Source organism: Balaenoptera physalus (assembly GCF_965194825.1).
Source record: "Balaenoptera physalus genome assembly, chromosome: 4".
NCBI lineage: Eukaryota > Metazoa > Chordata > Mammalia > Artiodactyla > Balaenopteridae > Balaenoptera > Balaenoptera physalus.
The window spans coordinates 73287962-73312074 of record NC_138891.1 but is presented as its reverse complement, the minus strand read 5'-3'; the positions used below and the strand labels follow the sequence as shown (position 1 = coordinate 73312074).

The 24113-nt window shown below is 47.2% G+C and overlaps 2 protein-coding genes and 1 pseudogene across 5 annotated transcripts in view; 2 read left to right on the top strand and 1 right to left on the bottom strand.

The window, feature by feature from the left end:
- The window catches only part of BDH1 (3-hydroxybutyrate dehydrogenase 1), a 35291-nt gene extending 18358 nt beyond the window's left edge, over positions 1-16933 (bottom strand). Inside the window, 4 exon segments of the mRNA XM_082460977.1 lie at positions 717-827; positions 1505-1577; positions 10114-10240; positions 16612-16933. Of these exon segments, the coding sequence (XP_082317103.1) occupies positions 717-827; positions 1505-1577; positions 10114-10196 (267 nt within the window). The 5' untranslated portion in view covers positions 10197-10240; positions 16612-16933.
- Positions 11270-24113, top strand: part of APOD (apolipoprotein D) — a 71038-nt gene continuing 58194 nt past the window's right edge. For all 3 annotated transcript variants that reach the window (XM_082458698.1, XM_082458699.1, XM_082458700.1), the window contains exon 1: positions 11270-11487. The gene's annotated coding sequence lies outside the window, so the exon portion shown is untranslated. The remainder of the gene's footprint in view (positions 11488-24113) is intronic.
- Positions 17232-24113, top strand: part of LOC309659219 (ubiquitin-conjugating enzyme E2 L3 pseudogene) — a 36328-nt pseudogene continuing 29446 nt past the window's right edge. Inside the window, exon 1 of the transcript XR_014268365.1 lies at positions 17232-18010. The product of XR_014268365.1 is annotated as a ubiquitin-conjugating enzyme E2 L3 pseudogene (transcript). The remainder of the gene's footprint in view (positions 18011-24113) is intronic.

Genomic DNA, 24113 nt, shown 5'->3' with positions numbered 1-24113 from the left:
GCACTGCTGGTAGGAATGTAAAATGGTACAATCACTGTAGAAAACAGTGTGGCAGTTCCTCAGACAATTTAAGATAAAATCATCATATGATCCAGTAATTCTACTTGTGGGTATATACCCCAAAGAATCGAAAGCAGGATCTTGAAGAGATATTTGTACACCCATGTTCATAACAGCATTATTCACAATAGCCAAAATGTAGAAGAAACCCAAATGTCCATTGACAGATGAATGGATAAGCAATATACGGCATATACACACAGTGGAATATTACTCAGCCTTGAAAAGGAAGGAAATTCTGTAATATGCTACAGCATGGATGAACCTTGAGGACGTTATGCTGGATGAAGTAAGCCAGTCACAAAAAGACAAACACTGCACGAGTCCACTTATATTAGGTACTTAGAGTAGTCAAATTCATAAAGACAGAAATTGTAATGGTGGTTGCCAGGGACTGGAGGGGAGGGGAGAATGGGCAGTTATTGTTTATATTAGGTATAGACTTTCAGTTTTGCAAGATGAAAAGTGTTATGGGGATGGATAGAGGTGATGGTTGTACAACAATATGAATATATTTAATACCACTGAACTGTACACTTAAAAGTGGTTAAGATGGCAAATTTTATTTTATGTGTATTTGATTGCAATTTTAAAACCCTACCAAACAATAACTATGTATAAAGGGACAGTGATTATGAAGATGACCCATCTCTTACCTTCATCAAGTAGCCAGCAAATACAGGGAAGCCTTCTGAATGCAGATGCTTGGCCAAGGAGAACCCAAATCCAGAGTCAAAGCCTGTAACCAAGACAGCTTTGCTGCCAACCTGTTTTAAAAGGTCAGACCCCCACATTAGGAACCCAGGATCCTGAGGGCTGAATGACCAGGCCTCCTCTGGGCAGTAAAAATTAAGACTTCCTGAGTGGGCCAGGCCTGGCCCTCCCCACTTGTCTCTTGCTGTTTGGAGAAGCACCCTGGTATAGTAGAAATGCTTGGACTCAGAATCAAGAGACCAGGTTCTAACCCAGACTCTACCACCAACTAGCAATATTGCTTGGGGAAGTTACCTCCTCTTTCTGGACCTCAGTTTCCTCATCTACAATCACCATCATCACCATCACCACTGTCATCTTCATCGTCAAGTACTGAGTACCTACCATGGGCAAGGAACTGTGCATGCATTATTTTAATTCTCACAATAACTCCATATAATAAGTATGATTATTATATCACGTTACAAGTGAGGAAAGAGACATTTTAAAATGCCCAACATAATTAGCGATAGAGCTGGGACTGAAAGAAGGACTGAGAGATTTCGGAGTCTAAACTCTTAACCCCTAACTTCATTTGATGGGGCAGGGGTTGTTCAGCGAGTGAGAGAGTGGCCCTGAGTGCCCTGGAAGCACTGAAGCCCTTACTCTGAGGGTGGGTCAGGGCCTGGGAGCCCAGGGAGGAGGGCTCTGACCACCTGACTGGCTCCCAGGTAGCCAGGCTGCCACTCACCGGGTTCACCGAAGCAGCGTAAGTCCGACGGTCAACAGGGACAAAGGAGGCAGAGTGAAACAGCAGCGAGCCTCTGTGAGAGGAAAGAAAGCCATGAGCAGAGGCTGTGGTCACACCAGACCTTGTTCCGGGGTGGAAGCAACTCAACAGGCCCTCAGGCACCAGTACCCACCCTACTCACTACTCCCACCCCAAACCCCTGAGGACAACCTGCTGGTACCACTGAGGAGGAGGGCCTGTTTCCTCCAGGTTACTTGTCTGGGACAAAGTGGGCCAGCAGTTGCAGTGGACATTTTTGCCACTGTGTAGGAAGAGCCTTTCAGTGATAGACCTCTGTTAACAAAGCCTTCTGCAAATGCAACGTCTTAACCCTTAGGTTTTACATGGCTTCCTGATAGTTTTTTATTTTGAAGTAATTCTAGATTCACATGAAGTTAAGAAGTAATACAGAGAGATGCCCTGTACCTTTTACCCAATTTCCCCTAATGATAACATCTTGCAAAACTCTAGTACAATATCACAACCAGGATATTGACATATGCAGTGAAAATACAGAACAGTTCCATCACCACAAGGATCCTGTGTTATCCTTTTATAGCCACACCCACTCCCACATCCTCTTTAACCACTAATCTGTTCTCCACCTCTATAGTTCTGTCATTTCAAGAATGGAGTCATAGAATATTAACCTTTTGGGACTGGCTTTTTTCAGGCAACATAATTCCCTAGAGATTCATCCGATTGTCTATTGTCGCATGTATCAATAATTTGTTCCTTTTTATTGCTAAATTGTATTCTATGGTATCCTGTACCACAGTTCGTTTAACCATTCGACTATTGAAGGTCATCTGGGTTGCTTCCAATTTAGGGCTATTACAAATAAAGCTTCCAGGAACATTCCTGTACAGGTTTTGTGTGAACCTGTTTTTCTCTTGGGTAAATGCCCAGAAGAGCAATTGCTGGGTCATATGGTAGTTGCATGTTTAGTTTTTTAAGAAACTTTTAAACTGTTTTCCAGAGTGGCTGTAGCATTCTACATTCCCAGCAGTGATGTATGAGATCCAGTCTCCCCATATCCTTGCCAGCATTTGGTGGTATCACTATTTTTTATTTTAACCATGCTGGTAACTGTGTAAAGATATCCACTGTGGTCTTAATTTGCATTTCTCTGATGGCTAATGATGTTGAAAATCTTTTCATGTACTTATTTGCCATCACTATATCCCCTTCGATTAAAATGTCTCTTTTTGTCCTTTGTGCATATTCTATTGTAATTGGAGTGTTTGTTCTTTCACTATTGAGTTTTGAGAGTTCTTTGTATGTTCTAGATGCTAGTCCTTTGTTGCATACGTGGTATGCAAATATTTTCTCCTAGTGTATAACTTGTCTTTTCATCCTCTTAACAGGATCTTTACGTAGAGAAACAGTGTTTCATTTTAATGAAGTCTGATTATTCAATTTTTCCTTTTATGGATCAATCATATTTTGGTGTCAAGTCTCAGAACTCTTTGCCTATGCCCCAACCTAAAGATTTTCTCCTGTTTTTTTTCTAAAAGATTTATAGTCTTGGTTTTTTTTTTTTCTGTTTTTTCATTTTTTGGCCATACCGCGAGGCATGTGGGACCTTAGTTCTCCAACCAGGGATCGAACCCGTGTCCCTTGCATTGGAAGGTCAGAGTCTTAACCACTGGACCACCAGGGAAGTCCCTAGTCTTGTGTTTTATAATTTAAGTCCATGATCCATTGTGAGTTAACTTTTGTATAAAATGTGAGATAAGTCAAAGTTGGTTGTTTTTGTTTTTGCCTATGAATATCCATGCTCCAGCACCATTTTTTGAAAATGTTATCTTTCCTCCATTGCATTGCTTTTGCACCTTTGTCAAATACTGGTTGGGCATATCCATGTGGTTTTATTTCTGGATTCTCTGTTTCATTGAGCTATGCGCTCCCACCTTATTTTTCTTTTTCAAAATTGTTTTTGCTATTCTATTTCCTTTGCCTTTTCATATAAATTTTAGAACAATCTTGTCTTTTTCTATAAAAATCTGACTGGGATTTTGATAGAAATTGTGCTAAACTTGTATATCAATTTAGGGAAAGTCAACATCTTTACTTGTTTGAGTCTTTCAATCCCTGAACATAGTGTGGGTCTCCATTTATTTAGATCTTTGATTTCTTTCATCAGCATTGTATCGTTTTCAATGTACAAATCCTGTATAATTTGTTGTATTTATACCTAAGTAACTCATTCTTTTGAGCAATTGTAAATGGTATTATTTTAGATTTTGATATCCACAAGTTCATTGCTAGGATATAGAAATACACTGACTTGTGCGTGTTATCTTGTATCCTGTGTCCTGCTGAACTCACTTATTAGTTCTAGGAGTGCCCTGTGGATTCCTCGGGATTTTCTATGTAGTCAATCATGTAATCTGCAAATAGGGACAGTTTTATTTCTTCTTTTACAACCTGTATGACTTTTATTTCCTTTTCTTGCTTTATTGCACTTCTTTATTGCGCTATGGCGAGTCAGTGGTGAGAGTGGACATTCTTGCCTTGCTCCCATCTTAGGGAGAAGGCATTCAGTCTTTCACCAGGAAATATAATGTTAGTTGCATGGTTTTCATAGATGCTCTTTATCAAGTTTAGGAAGTTTTCATCTATGCCTATTTTTCTGAGAGTGTTTAACACAAATGAGTGTTAAATTTTGCTCTTTCTGCAATAATAGATTCATGTGATTTTTCTTCTTTGGCTTTCAGTTTGGTGGATTACATTAACTGATTTTTAGCAACGAGCCATCTTTTCATCCCTGGAACAAATTCACTTTTTCATGGCTTACAATTCTTTTCCTATATTGCTGAATTCTATTGGCTAATATTTTAAGAATTTTGGCACCTATATTCATGAGGGGTATTGGTCTGCAGTCCTCTGTTTTGTACGGTCTTTGTCTGGTTTTGGAATCAGCTAATACTAGCTTCATAAAGTAAATTGGAAGGAGTTACTCCTGGGTACGGATAGGAGTTCCGGCTTCCCACTGGGTCTCCACCAATACCTCCCTGGCTGTGAGGGGTCGGAGTGCCTCACTACTGCTCTCCACTGTATGGGGGTGTGTGGTCTCATTACTGCTGAGAGGTGGAGGAAGTCCTAGCTCTCTGTCTCTACTAGGTGTCCTCTGACACTCCTCCACACCCCGCCCCTCCCCAAGCAGGCAGGGTTCCTTATTACTGCTGGGTGAGAATGTAAGTCAGGGCCCCTACTTGGCTTTCTCTGACACTACCCCTGGTGGGGGCATTGGTCGCAAGTGAGCAGAGTGGTATGGTCACTACACCCAAAACTAGTTAAATGACTTTATCTAAAATTAATCACTGTTTTACCATAACCCCAGGATTTGCTGTACAAAAACAACAAGGTGTCCCTGGCAGAACTGTCCTTGTCCCCTGCCATCCTTTTGCACTATTTGATATTTTAAATAGTAACGAAAAGGTCACAGCAAGAAAAAAAATTATTTCAAACTGATTTGTTGCCAGATTTTCTCTAACCCACCTCCCCATATTCAAATATATCCACTCAAACTTGACTGTCTCTGGGTGTATTATACGAGGCGCTACTGCTCATACCCAGCTATCAATGGCATATTTCTGCTTCTCCAGAGAACACAAGGCTGCATCCCTCCACACCCGATCCCCAAGAGGCAGAACCCTGATAAGGCGAGGGCCAAGAGCACTGCTGGGGAGCTCCAGCTGACACAGGAGTGCCCTCCTGGACACCACTTGGTTTCTCAGCCTTTCCCTTTGGCCGCTGCTGGGACTGCCTCATCCTGCTCTTATTTCTTCTCTCACTTTGCAGCTCCTGCAGGTGCCATGGGATCCCTGGCTTGGGGCTACTTCTCAGTTCAGAGGGGCCTTGGGGCTAGGAAGGCCTTAGCACCTCAATTCTTTAACTTTAATTAACAAGCACCTGGGAAGCTTGTTAAAATGCAGACTCCCAAGTCCCTGATTGACATTCTGATTCAGTAGGATGGGGTGGCCCCTGGAAATCTGCATGTTTAACCAACACCTGATTCCAGTACAGGCAGTACTGGGAAAGGCCTGGTTGATGTAGGTCCAGAGCAGCTGTTCTTAGGTTCTCCTCCCTGATTGTTTATTAGAATCACTTGGTAAAACGATCATGATTATGTGCTTATGTTATTAAAAAGAGATCTTACCATTTAGCAATAGATACCTAAACACCAACATGATGTCCAGGATTTGCTTTGAAACAATCCAGTAGAGGGAGGGGGAGGAAAGTGGGTGGGAACACAGATGAAACAAGATTGGTCATGAGCAGATAACTGTTGAAGCCCAGGTACACCAGGGATCCATTTACTACTTTCTACTTTTGTATGTGATTGAAATTCTTCCCAAAATAGCTGAAGAAGAACTAAGGAACCAAGGAAGCTTTTTAAACTATTCCCATGGTTGGCCTCACCCCTAATGAATGAAATCCGAGTCCCCAGGGGTGGGGCACGGGGATTTTTTTTCCCCACTGCGCTCTAGGTGATTCTAACCTGCAACCAGAGTTTATAACTGCTGCCTTAGGAAAAGAGAAAAAGGACTTTTTCCCCATGCGGTTTCCTTTTCAAGCCTCTTGACTGCCAAAGTCCTAATATCTCCGGGGACAAAATCAGCTGTAGGCCACAGCCCAGCCAAGGCAGACACTACTGTTTGCTGCCAATATCTATTCTTCTCATCTGTCTCACTACCAAAATGTTGTCTGGGGTACCAATGTGCCCAGTTCTTTCCAGACTATCACCTACCCAGCAATCATGTGACCTACCCCTGGCCCATAAGGTGCAAGCAGAAGTCTGCAATGATTGCTGGGAGAGTTTTGCTCTCCTGATGCAGGGGCAGCTCCTCCCTTCTTCCACGTTGCTTTGCTTCTTCCTGCCTGGACGGAGGCTGGAGGTGGAGGAGCATCATGGCATTCTGAGGTGAGGGCCACCAACAGGATGACAGAGCAGAAAGATACAAGAAGCTTGGGTCCACTGATACCTCTCCAGCCCTGGCCTTCTGGAAGTCTTTGCCCTTCTAATTGTGATGCAGTCCTGATACATTGGCTTATCAAGGCTAAGAATGTCCCTGAGGGGTTAAGTCCGAATCCCATAATATAAAATAGTGAGCATTGCCCTGGAGGGTCACCTCTCCCCAGGAGGGTCTTGTGGTGGCAGCAAACAGCTGGTCACCCAAACCACTTACTCTAAGGGCTGTGCCAGTCTCACAGGTGGTACAAGTTAAACTCAGGATAGTCAGTAAACTTGCTGAGGGGTGAATCCCAAAGAGGTGGCCTCCAGACTCAGAGGAGGAGAGCTTGCTGATTTCCATCCTAACCTAGAAGAGCAATCAGATGGGGTGGAGAGGTTGCAATCCAGCATTTCCCCACAGGCCTGTGGAAGAACCGGCTGGTCCCCAGAGCACTGGCACCCAGGAACTTACGGGGCCACATTCGAGACATCGCCCTGGGCTGGCCAAGGCATTAATGCTGGCTTCTTTTCCCTCCTTCCAGTCTATGTCTCTATCCCTTTTGTTCCTTCCATCACGAATCAGCAACAATAACCAGTTACCCAGCTTTCTGCTGAGAGGAGACAGGAGTCAGCTTGACAGCCTGAATCTAACAAGATGGGTTTAGGAAGGACAAATGTTGATGACACAAGGGCAGCTGGGGAGGAATGAGGCCTCACACAGCAGCACCTGTGAAAAAAAATTAGTCTGATCAACTACGAATCACAAGTGAGGTGGCTGCCAAAAGAAGCTATGTGAGCCTAGGCTGGACAGGAATAGGGAGGCAAGGGCCACTCTCCATTCTGCCCAGGTCAGGCTGCCCTGGAGTATTACACGCTATGCCTGGGCAGGCAGAGCTGAGCACTGGGGCTGAGCCAGCTGGTGTGTGTAACCAGAATCCGGGAAGTAGTGTCCTGTGTGGAGCCAGAGCCTTCAGAAATCCAAAATCTGAGGGCTGTATAGAGCCAGGAAGCAGAGCAGGTTGTCAGGGCAGGGACCGCATCCGGCCACTTCTGGGGCGGTTTCATCTGGACAGGTGCTGTGTACCGGGTCACTGCTGCTCTGAGCCATGCAGGGGAGGGGAGGGGGGGTGTTCTGTTTGGGGCACCACATCTCAAGAAAGAGCACAGGCCAAATGGGCATCATTCAGGTGGGAAACCTGGATGCTGAGTGGGAAAACCATGGGAGATGAGCAATGAAAAAACATGCGGATGCAATAAGAGAAGTCAGGGGTATTAGGGTGGCACAGTATCCCCAGGGATAAGAGATTAACTTGTTCAGTATGAATACAGAAGGCAGACCCAGAAACAAGGGGTGGCATTTACAGAGGAAAGATTTCTGCCCAGTATGAAGAAGGGCTTTATAACAGCACTGTCCAAAGACAGGAGGTCTGCTGTGAGAGGTACTGACTGCCCCATGGCTGGAGATATTCAAATAGAGGCTGTAAGGTCACTTGTTAAGGGTGAGATCAAAGGATCGCCCACAGGTGGGGACTGGAGCATGAGGCCCTTTCCAACTGAGATTCAAGCAAAATGATCGGGCCACCCAAAGACCTCCTGTCTGATCCAGGCACAGTGATCACCCACCATTCCTTCCACCTCACACATCTGGGTCTCCCTCCCTGACCTCTGCCGACAACTCTTCCCGGAGGACAGCTAATGCACTCTGACTCAGCTCTGCCCCTGACCACCCTGCGCCCAACCCCTTAGCCTAACCAGGTGATTTCTACAATCCTTCCAGAAGACTCAGAGTCTCTTGGGATAGCCTCTCTTTCCCTTCAAATGAGCCAGAAGCTTGACTAATGCCTCACTTCCCTTTAATTTTTTAAAATAATAAAGCGTTGAATATTTCATGTGATTTATTGAATACTGTACTAAAGTGAAAAAAAGAATGTTTGTATGGGTACAGACTGGTTGTATGACTCCCTTTAATTTGAGGATAAAATCTTTGTAAAAGTATTTAAACTTCCTTTGGGATTCTTTTCTGCTCCATAAAAAATCTCCAGAAATCTCTGAAAGCCATTTTTGAGGCAGATTTTACCATTTCTGTGAGTCATTCACTGAAAAAAATTACAGCAAATTGCGGCTTCCCTGGTGGCGCAGTGGTTGAGAATCTGCCTGCCAATGCAGGAGACACGGGTTCGAGCCCTGGTCTGGGAGGATCCCACATGCCGCGGAGCAACTAAGCCCGTGAGCCACAGCTACTGAGCCTGCGCGTCTGGAGCCTGTGCCCCGCAACGGGAGGGGCCGCGATAGTGAGAGGCCCGCGCACCGCGATGAAGAGTGGCCCCCGCTTGCCACAACTAGAGAAAGCCCTCGCACAGAAACGAAGACCCAACACAGCCAAAAATAAATTAATTAATTAATTTAAAAAAAAATTACAGCAAATCACCTTCTTTCAAAAGCCCTTTAACAGAACCAAGCTCCATTCCCTCTTTGATGGGATATCGACTCTTCTTATATGGTGTCCTCCAGCAGTCGAAGCCTCACCTCCAACCAAGCTTCTGTATCCTGTGGAAATGCTTTCAAGCAAATGCTGCTAAAAACCTCAATGCGTGTTATTCTAGATATATTTATTGGCACAGAAAATAACCATCAATTTTCTAGCTGCTGGATCTTTGAATTTAACCTGCCACTTGATTTCACTCCTCTCAAATATAAAAGAAAGGGCATTAGTTTTTTTTTTGCTCTAGCTGCAAAAGAAGAAAATGAGGTAGCAGAGCACACTAAATTCCCTTGGAAAAGGCAATTTCCAGAAGCTCTCAAAGAAGAAGAGCTGCTTGTCTACTTTGTACTTAATGCTTTCTCTAAATCACCCAGTTCAGTGAAGTCTCGCGACATTTTAGTTAACTATAGTTTCATGTGCGAGATTTTAAAAGAGCCATTAACCAGGTGATTAAAGTAATGAGATCTGTGCCTCCTGATGTGATGCACTAAGAAGGGCACCACCTCACCTGGGTGGGCTTCTTCCAAACACACAAACCTGAATCTAAACACGAGGACATCCCACAGCCCACACTGAGAGACATCCTTCCAAGGTGTCAAGGTCATGAACAACAAAGACTGAGGAACTGCCCCTGACAGGAAGAGAGTAAGGAGACATGACAACTGAATGTACTGGGAATCCTGGTTTGTATCCTGGACCAGGAAAATGTCCATTCGTGGGCCATCTGGTGAAATTTGAATCAAGTCTGCAGATTAGTTAATAGTATTATATCAGTGGTAATTTCCTGGTTTGGATGATTGCACTATGGTTTTGTAAGATGTTAACACTTGGGGAAGTTAGGCGAAGGGGTTACGGGAAACTTTTGTACTATTTTTACAACTTTTGTGTAAGTGTAGAGTTACTTCAAAATAAAAAGTTAAAAAAATATATCTGATGAAAGATATTCTTCTGTGCCTTGTGTGACATGGGAAGGTCTCTGTCTTCCGACAACACCTTTGAGTGTCCTTTGCTGGTGGACAGCGGGTATTGAGGGACACCTTTGAGAGTCAAGCCTTATTATGTGTGAAGAGCTCTGCTTTGCCCAGAAAGTGTAACCCTCAAGGTCACCTCCACCCTTCATTTTCTTACCTTGCTCCATTTACTCTATCAGAGAAATTCAGGGTTTTCCTCGGGAGCTGTGACGGGGGTCTGGAGAAGCGGGCAGTCAGCATACTGGCCACGAGAGGCAGAATGGTCAGGCTCCTCCGGGTGGGTTCTGAAACACAAAATGTGTCCCCAGCATTGTGTTGCTGCCTTCAGGAGTTTAGGCAGAAGGGGCCATTTTCCTTCCAGGTTGTGAAAGTTAAAGTGGGCTCTGTTTGACCCAGGTTCAGTCAAGGCACCAGGCAGTCCCCGCCTGCCACCCTCCTCTCAAGCTACAGCCTCATGTGATGAAAAGAGTCAGGAGGCTGGGACATCTAGAAACCTGGGTTCTGGTTCCAGCTGTGCCACCAACTCATGGGGTAACCCTGGGTGAGTCATCACCCTTTTGTAGCATGAGGAGGTTGGACCAGACCAGTGACCCTCAAACTAGGCTGTGCAGCGACCACTGGGGCGCCCAGGGTCCCGCCCCCTCAGGGATTCCAGCTCCATGAGTCCCATTCTCAGTGTTCCCCACATCCAGCAGAACATGCAACTCAATTTGCCCACATGCCTCCAGGCAGCTTTTTGAGCCCTGGGCCAGGTATCTTTTGATTCAGCTCTCCACCTTTCTCCACCCCACCACGCACAGGGTCCAGCTCTGGGGCTGAATTCATCAGTAACTCATCATAGCATGGAGACTGAAGCTACAAAATGAGACACACTCTAATCAACCTAAATTAAAACACACACACCCCCACAGTCTCTCCCACCACCCTACCACTCCCTTTCCAGGTTAAATCAAACTTGTTGCAGCAAGGCCATGTGTCAGTAAGGCTACTCAGCATAGTGACTAGCTTTGCATTATGAGTAGTAGACAGGTGTGTGCATTAGCTGTGCTCCTGTTCTGGTTAATTGCCCTCTAATGATCCCTCCTGGCCTAAGGGAAGGAAAGGGAGGTGGGGAGGGAGCTGAGCAAGGCAATTCCAGCCCTGGGAGCTGTTGCTCTTTTCCTGGGGAACCGTCCTAGTCTCTCTTTGCACACCTGCCTGTGCTTTGTTATACTGCCCTTAACAGTAACAAGGTTCTGCCTGAGGCAGCTCCTCCCCTGCCATTTTGCCGCCGCCCCTAATCTGATCACCAGTCACCTGCACCAGTGGGTCTGTGATAAGTTCACTAACTAGCCAACAACCACAGTATTTACTGCAGAAGGCAGGTCGCGGTGTTTCATCTGTTTAATCCTCAGGAGAGGAAAACAAACAGGGCTCTTTTGTCTTGCGTGATCCTTCCTGGACTGTGCAGTAGGCTCTTGCTTCCGCTCCGGCCCCTACTCGCCACACTCCAGTCTCAGCACTGCAGCCAGAAAGGTCTAACACCAGTCAGGTACGTGACTCCCTTGACTAAAAGCCTCCTCTCCATGCCTTTTTGGAGCTGGCCTCTGCCTCCCTTCCTATCCGGTACCCCCTGCCCTGTGCTCACTGCTCTGAAGCCACGCTGACCTTCTGAACATACACGGAGCTCTTTCTCGCCTCAGGGCCGTGGACCTTGCCTTTCCTCTCTCTAGAGGGCTGAGTCCTTCGGACCCTTCTGATTTCAGAGAGGCTGCCCAACCCCCCATGCAACACACAGGGGTTGCTCTCCATAAGATCGCGCTTCAATCCAAGATTCTCTTGTTTCTTTACTCATCTCCCCCTTCTAGATCATAAGCTCAGTGAGGCCAGGCACCTTGTCCATCTTAGTCACCACTGAATCCCCCATGCCTGGAAGAACCTGACACGAAGGAGGCACTCAGCGAGTCCCTGCTGAGTGGGGGTGAGCTGCGTGCTCGAACCTCACCCCCATCCCCACACACAGACTGGCCCTTCACGGAAGGCACAGGCCCATGCTGTGGGTGCCCCGCACCCCTCCCAAGTACTGACCGGCTGGCTGAGTACACACGGCTCTGCCTCCTCCCTCCAGGACTGGAGTCTGAGGTCACCACCACTGGGTGATTTAAAATCCAGTCGTCTGTAATTCAAGCGCTTTCCATCCCTTCTGCTCAATGCCTGTGGCACAGAATGCCTCAGTGTTTGCCTCAATGTCTCTCCAAACAGAGAGCTGCTTTTAATTTTATTTTCCTTTGAGTCAGCAATATCTAAAAGCACTGGCGTCAAAAGAGCTTAAATTGCATGAAAACTCAGCCCCTTTAATAATGCATTTATTCACAATGTAGTCTCTCATATACAAAATGCTAGAATTTTAGATATCTTTTTCTTCTACTACTTTTTTACATTCCTTAAATATGTTGCTATTTTCACCCCAAACACAATGCTATAGGCAGTGGAATTTCTGTACTCTTCAGGGCTGTTTGTCATCTTAATGTCTTGTGCTGGGCTTTAGTCTCTGTAAACATTAGTTTCTCAAACTTGAAATGCCACTCAGTTGCCTTTTGGTTTGGAAACAGAAATGGCCGTGGGAGGTGGGCGCTGCAAGGGGACAGGCAGAGCCCCTGTGAGGGCGGGGACCATCTCTTTAGCTTTGGATTCAATTAGCTGCTCCAGGATGACCGAATTTATATGATACTGTCGCAAAATCAAGATGTTCACGTATTATCCTGGAATCTGGGAGAAACTTTTCTAATTCTGAGAACACTTAGGTCTGCTCTCAAGGGCACCGCCTTTCCATTGTCAATGCAAAACCCACGTGCAGCCCACGGAAAGCACCCCCTCTCCAAAAGAAAGAAAAAAAAAAACTGTGTATCCTTGTCTTGATGCTGGGCTCACTTGCTGCATTCTGACAGGACTATCTTGCAGAAGACACAGCTGGCTGCATTCCTGTGGGTCAGGGTCAAGGTCTCCCCTGCAAGTGGCAAACATTCCCAGTACTGACATCCTCAGAAGAGGCAGGGCATCAGCAGCAAATAGGAATTCAGGAGGCAGGACTTGGGCAGGAAAGAGAACTCAAGTTTCTGGACACGAAGTCTGGAAGGGCCTTGGTACTACCAAGTGGGAGAGGGAGGTCCTGTTTCACCGGGGAGGGCAAGCTGGGTTTAAGCTAAGAACCATCCTGTGTAGGGACGCCACACTGAGGTGCTCAAAGCCTGTAACCTGTGTGAGATTCCAAGGTCTGACAACTGGCAGCCAGTTTCCAACATACTCTACTTGGCTATTTTGTTTGGCCTGCCTAGTGTTTTAAAGGCAATGTAACGAGGCAGCTATGTTATGCTTGAACTCAATAGCAAAAAGTTTTCACTTACTATCTCAAGCCTACCCACATCACCTCTGCTAACTGCCTGGACATTGTGGGCATTAGAGTTTGAGATCTCTTACCAGATAGATGTCTTATCCTTTGGCTATTTCCCTTCTGATCACTTAGCATAATCTTTTTTTTTTTTTTTTATAAATTTATTTATTTATTCATTTATTTAATTTTTGGCTGCATTGGGTCTTCGCTGCTGCACGCGGGCTTTCTCTAGTTGCAGTGAGCAGGGGCTACTCTTTGTTGCGGGGCGCAGGCTTCTTACTGTGGTGGCTTCTCTTGTTGCAGAGCACAGGCTCTAAGCACGCAGGCTTCAGTAGTTGTGGCACACGGGCTTCAGTAGTTGTGGCTTGCGGGCTCTAGAGCACAGGCTCAGTAGTTGTGGCGCACGGGCTTAGTTGCTCCGCGGCATGTGGGATCTTCCCGGACCAGGGCTCGAACCCGTGTCCCCTGCGTTGGCAGGCGGATTCTTAACCACTGCGCCACCAGGGAAGCCCCACTTAGCATAATCTTGCCTAGAAGTTCCAGCTCAGCTCAGCTATACGTGTTAACTACAGTTATTGGAGGCTTCCTTGAGGCCATGCGAAAAGGAAACCTGACAAGTTTTAAAGTCCTTATTCAAATAAGATGTCTATTATCCCTTAGAGAGATAACTATTCTGAAACAAAAGTCTAAAGACATTATACAGGAACACCAAATTATATTGTAGGTGACGTTCCCACTACCATTTTATCGTAAATGCAGAAGTGACTTTTATATAGCTGCCTTTAACAGGGACCTTCAATAAAAGCCAAGTATTTAACTTTATAGCCCAGTTCAGCGAAGGCAAACCTAATGCAGACACTTGGATTAGTCTGACAGACACTAGTCACCAGATTAGACTTAGGTGATAGCCATTTCTCTTCAGAGAACACATCACACTCTCGGCAGTTGCCATCTTTCCGGTGTCTGTCTTGCTCAGCTGATCCGTGTCCCTTTCAGACTTGCCTATTGCCCACAGGATTTGGCCTCTGCAGCTGTAGTTCTGCAGTGAGACCCTCCCCCCCACTCTCTGGCCATGGAAGACTGGGTCAGGGAGAGACACCTGACCCCAGACGAATCCATCATTCTGTCCCCTGGCACTGTGAAAGAATGCAAAGCAGCCTCTGTGGGGCAGAGACATGTGATCTGGTTGCTGGAGTTGGGGGGAGGGGGGTGGGCAGCTATGCGACATTCGAGTCTGAAGCCAGAGAGAGAGATGGAGAAAGCCAATCTGCAAAGAGAGAAAAGAGTCAGGCACACATGTAGAAAGAAGCAGAGATGGAAGTGAAGAAGAGAGGAAAAAAACAACAGAGCCCCCTGCTCCTGAGACCCAGCTGCCCTCCTGTCTCCAGCTCTGTAAGGCATGGGATGTCTTTATTCTCTGTGTTGATTTAAGCATGCTTAATGTTTGTTAGTTGCAGCCAAAACAATATTGGTGAAAACACACTGAAAGCAGGTTCTTTCTGCAAATCATTATCATTAATTCTTAAGCTTGCCTGATATTCTCAGAATGCCACACTGTAGACCTCATAATGATAACAGGAAAAGGAGCCTCTCCCTCTTCACTTCTGTCAAGGAAACATCTGTCCTTCCCCAAGAGAAAGTGTTACCAGAGCTATCAAAATGGCCATAATTACAACCACCAGGTGAAGCAGGCATTCCATCCCTAGGAGAACAGGGCTTGCCTACCAAATTCAAGTCAGACCTGTACACAGTAGGCACATAATATTTGAATGACTTAAGAGAATTTTCAGCAGAGGAATACCATATCAGGCTTATATTTTAAAATGATAACTCTCACTGGGTTAAGAATAGACTGAGGATGGACAAGGGCAGAAGCAGGGAGACCATTTACAAGCTATGGCAGTAACCCAGGACCATAATGCACAGCCATGCAGGTTGTGCACTGCAGAACTCCAGCAAAACGTGAAGAGGTACTCCCTGGACATATATAAAAGGGCTGCCAGCCCCGGTGGAAACCATGGAGCTAATTAGACGTGGTCAGAGTCTGGCTGTGTTTTGAAGGTAAAGCCCACTGTGATTTACTGACCAATTAAATGTAGGCTATGAAAGAAGGAAGAATCAAAGATATTTCCAAGATTTTTCGTGCAGATGTAAAAAAAATGACATTAGTACAACTGACAGTTTAAGGAGCCATCCTATTCATAAGCGCTTACCACATTTCAAATCAGAGCGTACAAGCCCAGCATCCTGGTCCTCACCGGGCCCCTCCAAATCATATCTCCAACTATACTTTTCTCATCTACTCATTATACCATTTGCTACACCATCTCTCAATAAGCCCTGTACTTTCCAATTTTTGTGCCTTGCTCATCCTATACCAAATCCGAGGTCTCCTTCATCCACTAAGCCCTAACTGATTCAAATAACCTCCTTCAAGAAACCTTTCCTGATCCCCTAAATCAAAAATCAATCTCTTGTTGCGGGACTTCCCTAGCAGGTCAGTGGTTAAGATGCCGCGCTCCACATTTGCATTTTCACTGCTTCCTTACGTGCCTCTGAAATAGCACTTAACCTAGGCCGGGTAGTATTAGAGGTATTTCTGCTTATAACCATTCACAGCACCCCGCTCCACCATCTGACCACCAGTCTCAACCTAGATTGTTTCATTGACCTCCGGCTCATCCAAAATGACTACTCTGGTGTCTGACAGGAAGCAGCCACACTGTAAATGTGTGTTGAGAGACTATGCGAGCTACACTCATTTCAAAGTTCAGCTCCCTCGCCCGCCACGGGTACATGCCCTGGGCACGGCCGGGCTGCAACGCTCTGGTAGAAAGTGCTAGGATATTTGATGCGTCATAAAGGATCCTGGCAGCCGGAAGCCCACCGTAACGAAACGTGTGCCTCTGTAACCCCTCGCAGGGTTAGACGGGGACTTTGCATCAGCTGACTCCAGGCAGATTTTGGCAGACTGGTTGGAAAAAAACACGCAGAGCTCAAATGAGCTCAACGTCCCGCGCGGCTCCAAACCCTACCCCAGCAGGGTGCAGACCGCCCGGGTCCCTGTCTCTGACGCGTCGCCCCAGCGCGCGGGCAGAGCGCGGGACGCCCGAGACTCGCCGGCGCCAACTAGCTAAGCGCGCAGGCAGCCCCGCGTCCGGGCCAATCGCAGGGCCGCAGCCCCTTCCGGCAGACCAGAGGCTGGGAGCCGAGGGGGCTCGGCCCGAGCCACGCTCCCATTGGCTGAGACGGCACCGCCCAGACCAAGTTGAGCTGTCCCCGCACCTGTGAGCGGCAGAGGCTCCCGGCCTTCCCCGGCCGCGGGCCCACCACCAACCCAGCACCTCCGGCCTGCTCCCGCGGCGCCTCCAACTTGCTCGGTCCTCCTCCTCCCCCGGTCCTGCGGCCTCTGCGGTCCTCCAATAACAGCCGGCTCAGCTCGTGCTCGAGGAAACTGGACCGGCGGCCTGACTGCTGTCCAGCATCCTTCCCGAGGGCGCAGCTTGAGGGGAGGAAGTACTCCCCACCCCCAACCAAGTCCCCGAGAACAGCCTCGTGGAGGACGCGGGAGTAGGACGAGGGATGCGGGCAGACCCAGAGAGATGCGGTGAGGAAGGGAGCCTAGGTCTCAGGCTAGAAAGCAGGACTACTGGCTTCGGTCCTGGCTCGGCCTCTGACTACGATGTGACCTTGGGCCGGTTTCTTCCCTTCTCGGGGCTGGGCTCGTCCTCTGTAAAATGCGGCGGCAGACAAGGATAAGTGTCGAGGGTTTCACCTGGGAGACTCGGGGCCGCGTGTTCAACCTAGGCCTCCCCCTGCCAAGCACATTTTCTGAATAATAAACGTCAGGCTGGGCTCCCAGAGCACGGACGTTAAGGCCCGGGAGGGCGGAGGATGAGGATCACCTGGGGTTGAAACGGCTCTAGGCGGGATCGGTCCATCTTTACACCGTTACTTCGGCCGCGGCCGTGGGGCCCAGCCTACAGGACTTGGTGCCCCCTTCTCCACTCGCATCCCCGCGACCCGAGTAAAGGGCAGCGCAAGTCCAAACCAAACCGAGCATCACGCCGGTTTAGGGGCGCCGGCTCATCACGCCCGAGCTGCAGAGATGCGGACCCCTCCTCTTACCCCAAACCAAACTGGCGCGGGGGCTCCCGCTGCTGAGGTCTCAGCTGGTGCGTTCGCCGGAACCTGGCGCTTCGCAGGTACCCGCGCTCGCGTCTTGGACCACCGGGCGCTACCGCCGTTTCCTTCTCGAAGCCCCTTACTGGCTCCCACTCCTGCGGCCTCCAGCCTCAGCTGCCGGGGTGCGCCTACGCACAGGGGCTTTGCTCTGTAGGGCTGCGCGGGGCGGAGCCCGACGGCGGGCGGCGCAGGGGCGAGGAGCCTCTGCACCGCCTCCTTCGCCTTGGGGCGTCAGGCCCGCCCCTCCTCGCGCAGAGGCTACTCCTATTCGCTAGGCGCCCAGACCGGGTTTAACCCACTGCCGCCCCCATTTTCGGTCTAAACCGCGCTCTGATCTCCTCCACCGCCATCCTGGTCCTGGAACGAGCGGGGAACGATTTCACCCCGCGGGTTGCGGGTAGGGAGGTGGAGGTGCCGCTCCAGGAAGTGAGGAAACCCGGTGAGGTTGAGGCGCCTTTCCAGGTCCTACGCCTATTTGCTGTCTTTGGAGCTCATTGGGGTGGGTTGGTTTGTTGGTTTGTTTTTAAATTTGTCTTTTGATCAGATGAAATTTATTTAAAATTTTCTTCCTACGATTTTAAAAAATAATTTAAGAATAGCACAGCTTCCCAGAGTTTCAACAACGGAACATCGGAGGCCAATCTACCACAGATCAGGCTCCCCTGCCAAGTTTCCAGGATGAGAAACCAGCTGAGGAGAAGGAACCTATCAGGGCAAATTGGTGGCAGAGCGATGTTTAGGTCAAACTATAGAGAAGGACTGATTGGAAAGGGACCAGGCAGATGAAAACAGGAAGGAAGGAAGGGCCTGGTGGGGCTTTAAAGAAACCTGTCAGCTCCGTTACATGAGCTTCTTGAAGGCTGAGGCTGTATCTTCCTTATCTCCGGCTCCTGGCATGTAGAGCTTTGAAGACCAGGAGAATCATGAAGGTAGGAGGCACTTGGTTCTCTGTACCCATTTCACAGACAGACTCAAGCTTGCTTCAGTGCTGTGTTTCAGAATAGTCACTGTTATAGCATGCCATAGCCATAACATAAATCCTTATATTGGGTCACCAGGTTACACTTTGAGGGTTATGCATTGCTAGAAAAGCAGTTAACTAAAGGAAGAGTTAATATTTCCACCTAGAAAACCATAGATCCTGACTTTGGACTGAGAATTAATGGAAATAAAGTTCTATTCATGAAAGACAAGGACAGGACAGTTGATCTGTCTGCGGTTATATCCAACTCCACCTGTGGCTGACCTCCCACCTTCCCAGCCCCACTTTTTATTCCAGTTTTGCTCTGGCAACCAGCTGCATACAGGTGAAACCTGAGACCACCTTGCATCAGCTGTACCCGGTTTCTTCCCCTCTCGGGGCTTCTCTGTCACTGCAGCCTGGGCCCCCTACAGGAAGCCGAAGCCCATTTTGACACATGCATAAACTTGGAAGTGCAAAGGAATTAATACGTCCTGAGACAACGTTTGACCGAGGCAGACAGGAGCTGGTGGAGAACTATTCCGCTCTTCCGTTCTTCCAGTGGGCAGTTCCAAGGTACATTTTGTACAGCACCTAAGATGATAGACCCCTGGCTGCCCACAGTAGTGCCCAACTTGATCAGCTCAATAATGCACCCTTGGATTGCCTGTCTCTTTCCTGCCTTGACTGTTTGACTCTTCCCAGTCCTCCACTCCTGTTCCTCGGGATTCGTTCCCAAAATAAACTACCTGTATCATGAAGGTAGGATGCACTCCGAACAAGTTCTTGTTCAGAGTTTGTTTTGGGGGGGGAACCCAGACTAAGCCAATGGTTAATCCAAAAGAGTCATCTCAACAGGGAACTATATTCAATATTCTGTGATAAACCATAATGGAAAAGAATATGAAAAAGAATGTATATCTATGTACAACTGAATCACTTTGCTGAACAGTAGAAATTAACAACATTGTAAATCAACTATACTTGAATAAAATAAATTTTAAAAAAAACACAAAGAAGACCCCCCCAAAAAAAACCCCAAAGAGGCATCTCAGCCCAACTTTCGGGGTCATTCTCAGCAGACCTTTCCCAAGTCTGCTAATGAAGAATCCATTTGTTCTGTTTGAGCTGTTGCTCATTTTATTGCCCAGCTGCCCTGCCCTTTAAGGCATCATTAATAAAATCTCAGAGGCAGGCAGGAAGTATCAGAGACTCCCAGGAGACAGGGCCAGCTGAAGGGCTGGGTCTAGGTTAGCATTGGACAAAGCCATTCTTGGCCTTACCTTAAACGTTTTCCCTCCTTCCAAGGTAGGTCCTGTTTGCTGACCTTGAAACGAGAAACTTTCAGCTCTGGGGTTGAACATGGAAGCAGAGACAGTGTGGGACCCAGGTCACTCCCAACACAGCATGTGCCCAGATTACGTCTCCTTTTTGCCCTCCCTTTCCCTCTTGCCCCCGCTGTAAAAGCAGTTCCTCTGCCCAGATACAAGGTCTCAGGCTAGGGTCTTTGGCACCTAGCACACTTCATCTCATTTCAATACCAAGAGGGTGCCGTTGCAAATTACTAAGCTAGGTTTGGGAGGAAAGAGCCCTTAGTCCCAGCCTTCAAGAAGGGAAATGAGACATGTAGATAAGCTAAATGAATCCTTAGAAGCCCTGTAAGTCTTCTAAAAGAGGGACTTGTAAGTGTAGCGGGAGTTCTGCTGAGGCTTCAGGACAGGATCTGTAGAAAGGTAGCATCCTGAAAGACTCTCAGAATGAAGCCCCCTCAAAAGATCCCCCTCCTAATGGATTCCTCGTTAGCAGACTTGGGAAAGGTTTGCTGAGAAGGACCTTGACAGGTGGGCTGAGATGCCTCTTTTGCATTAACCATTGGCTTAATCTGGGTTCCCCCTTAAAACAGACCCCTGTCCAGAGAGCCACAGTGTTTGCTCCTGTCCCTCTATCAGCTCCTAATTGCCTCCTAGCTCACACCCTTCTTGAATCCCAGCTCAGACTAATCATTCATCTTCCTAGGCCCCAGCCCTCGCCTGCTAGATCTGGCCCTGCCTCATCTCTGAATGCCCCTGCTCTTCTCTGCCTTCAGTGTTGTGTCCAGCACCAGATGGTGCAAGTTAAATCCTGCCCTTAGCCAGCCACGTGGGAGCCCTCCAGGAACCCACGAGTGCAGCGCTCTGTGCTGAGTTCTACTGGGGGATAGAGAATCACAACACCGTTTACTATCCCAAACACTACAGGTCTTCCGTTTGTTTAATGCAACTGAATTTTCTTTTAAAAAAAATTTTTTTTTTTTTTTTGGCTAGAAGTCATGTCCTTAATCTGCAGAATTTTAGAAGGGTCAAGTAGCTTTTTCTATAATTTATGGTGAAGGAACGAAAAAGCCCAATGTACTATTCTAAACAAACTGTGATGCTCAGAATCTAGTGTGCTGAAGAGCCCTGGATGCTAACGTGACTATAACACTGAATTCTGCCCATGGATGAGAACTGGAGGCCCAACCTTCTCCCTGCAGTGAATGAGCAAGTAGAACGAGGGCTTGGACCTTATGGGGAAAAAAAGGGGTGTATCGGGCACCCACATCCCCACTCCCTTTCTGTCCCTTTTTTTTTGTTTTTAGGAATTCCTTTATTTTTATTATTTATTTATTTATTTAGTTTTAGCTGTGTTGGGTCTTCGTTTCTGTGCAAGGGCTTTCTCCAGTTGCGGCAAGCGGGGGTCACTCTTCATCGCGGTGCGCGGGCCTCTCACTATCGCGGCCTCTGTTGTTGCGGAGCACAGGCTCCAGGCGCGCAGGCTCAGTAGTTGTGGCTCACAGGCCCAGTTGCTCCGCGGCATGTGGGATCTTCCCAGACCAGGGCTCGAACCCGCGTACCCTGCATTGGCAAGCAGACTCTCAACCACTGCGCCACCAGGGAAGCCCTGTGTCTCTTGACTCTAATGTATTTAAGTAAAATGATTGTTTGTTTAAGCCACAGAGTTGTGGGTTTTTTTCTTTTTGTGTGTGTATTGCGGAGGGGGGAGTAGTTTGGAAATTTAACCAAAGTTATTTTGCGGTAATTGGGACCTTTGAAGAGGGAAAAGTATGGGGAAATAAAAAAACAACTGTAGATAAAAGATCCAAAGGGAAACAAGGGGTCCAAGCAAAAGAAATTCAGATTAAACTTTCACTTAGCATAAAATGCCTCTGACTCTACATCATGGTCCTCAAGGCTAGAAGAATGAAGAATTACAAGCAAGACAAATGAGAAGGGGCCCATGCCGAGAGAAGGCAGGAAAACAGCAGTTACTGGAAGAAGTGAATGCTAGAAAGATGGCTCTCAAACCTGGCTGCATATTGGAACCACCCAGGGAGCTTTAAAAAAAAATGCTGTTGCCTGATTACCACTCCCAGAGATTCTAATTTAATTGATCTAGGGTATGGCCTGGTTGTCAGAAATGCTAAAAGCTTCCCAAGGTGATTCTAGTATCAGCTCAAGGCTGAGAACCAGTGTTCTGGAGGAAAGATACTTCTGTTCTTGATTGTGTTTACTTGTCTCCATCTGTTACTCTCCCCCATTACCAAGCCAAACTTGGGTCAGCTCGCCCATGCACAGTAAAGCCAATCTACTGACATCGGGTTGTGGTGAAGGAAACTGCAGTGTTTATTGCAGGACACCAAGCAAGGAGTCCAAACAGCTAGTGCTTAAAAGACCTGAACTCCCCCATGGCTTTCAGGGAAAGGTTTTTAAAGACAGGGTGAGGAAGGGGGGTTTGGGAGGTGCATGATCAGCTCATGGACATTCTTCTGATTGGTTGGTGGTGAGGTAATTGAGAGTCAACATCATCAACCTTCTGGTTCCAAGCAGTCTGGGGTCTACATGCTTGTGGTCAGAATGCTGTTAACTTCTTCCACCTGATGGGGGTTTTAGTAGCTGTCAAACAGCTCAAAGGATATGGCTCAGGATATTATCTATAGCCCTTGAGACGGAACTAACTATCCTTAACTTTGTTTAATGGCTAAACTATTATTATTTTTGTCTTCCTTGACTGTTTCCCTTTGTTTTTGTATTTTCTCATTTCTCCAATTAAATTTACTCTTTGAAACTCAGGGAAGGCCTAGGAGGCTAAAGTTTTCTACAGACAAGAGGCAGGCAGAGGACATGGGGTGGGGGGGGGGGGTCTGTCCCAGGAAGGTCCCAGAGGATCCTGCTCAGTTACACTACCTGTTCTTAAGAGTCTTTCCCCCTTGCTGTTGGTCAAGGCAGCTTGCCCCAGAGCTCAGAGGGGCTGTGCTGACTGCTCAGGTTGAGGAGTGGAAGTCGGCTCTGGGGTGTACCCTCCTGCCTACTAGTGCAGGGACTCAGCCCCAGCCTCCCAGCCTCCAGCTTTCCTTTGCCACACAAGTAGAAAAATTTTCCACTCTGCTGGCAGCGTGCTGCATACAAAACAAAGCTTGGGGAAGAGTGCCTTGAGTAGTCCAGAAAGTTCCACTAGGAAGAACTACATGGAAGAGGGCAACTTGAGATCTATGCAACCATTATTCTCTTCATTTCCTTTTCAGTTTATGTCTAGTCAAGAAAAGCCCTCAGCATGGAAGGTTGAGGGTTCTTTCCTCGTTGATAAGTCCACACCCATAAGACTGGTCTGCTTCAGTGGCGGGCTGAGCAGGTAAAACTGTTAGGCTCATTGTGCCTTGAAAAGTGAATCAATATTCTTTCAGGTTAGGACAGACTATTTCTGCTGAGACCCATTTGGAAATGTGAAAAGCTCTTTTGGAAGGGAATAGCAGTTTCTACAGAATTCTACATTCTAGTGCAAAAGTAAGAGGCTATAGCTTTCACTTCCTGGAGACCTGATTAACCTTTAAAAAAAAAATAAATGGGATCGTTTTTAATTTATCCCAACTGGAAATCAGCCACAGATATCAGAGGTGGAAGACTTAAGTGCTTTTTCTTTAAAACAAAACGAAATTGGGCCATCAGATCGTAGTGCTCTCAAATCTGGCACACATGAAATGCTTGGTAAAGGTAGTGTGTATTATCCAGAGCTGGTATTGGCTAGGCAAACCATCAGACAGAGGCCATGCAACTTTATTTTTGAGCAAGTGCGAGGGCCACACCTGAAAAACCGATTGTTATTAGGAGTTTAGAAAGGACAGCCTGCCTGTGGGGTAGGGAGAGCAGCAAGGGGGAGAATTGCCACAATTTTGTTTCTCTTCTCTCTAGGAAGCCAGACAGGGCCCTAAGAACAGCCTGGAGCGTTGATCTCAACCCTTAGTGTGCAACAGAATCACCCCCAGTTTCTGATTCAGTGGGTCTGGGGTGAGGCCTGAGAATTTGCATGTCTAACATGTTTCTGGGTGATGGAGATACTGCTGGTCTGGGACCACACTTTGAGACTTACTGGCTGGGAGGAGGAGAAGCTGCAAAGAAGGTCATGCCATAATGCTGGAAAACCCCCTGCTGGAACTAGTCCCAAAAGGCTGTGCCCCTGGAAACCAGACTGGGAGCAACTTTTTTCTTAACTTGCAAAAAATAGATGGCTTATTGTTTCAGCTGAGAGTGACTCAAACAATCACCACGAGAAGCTTTCTGTCTTGTTAAAAGAAAATTACGTTAATAACATCTCTTTATGATGATGACTTAAAACACCATTTCTAGCA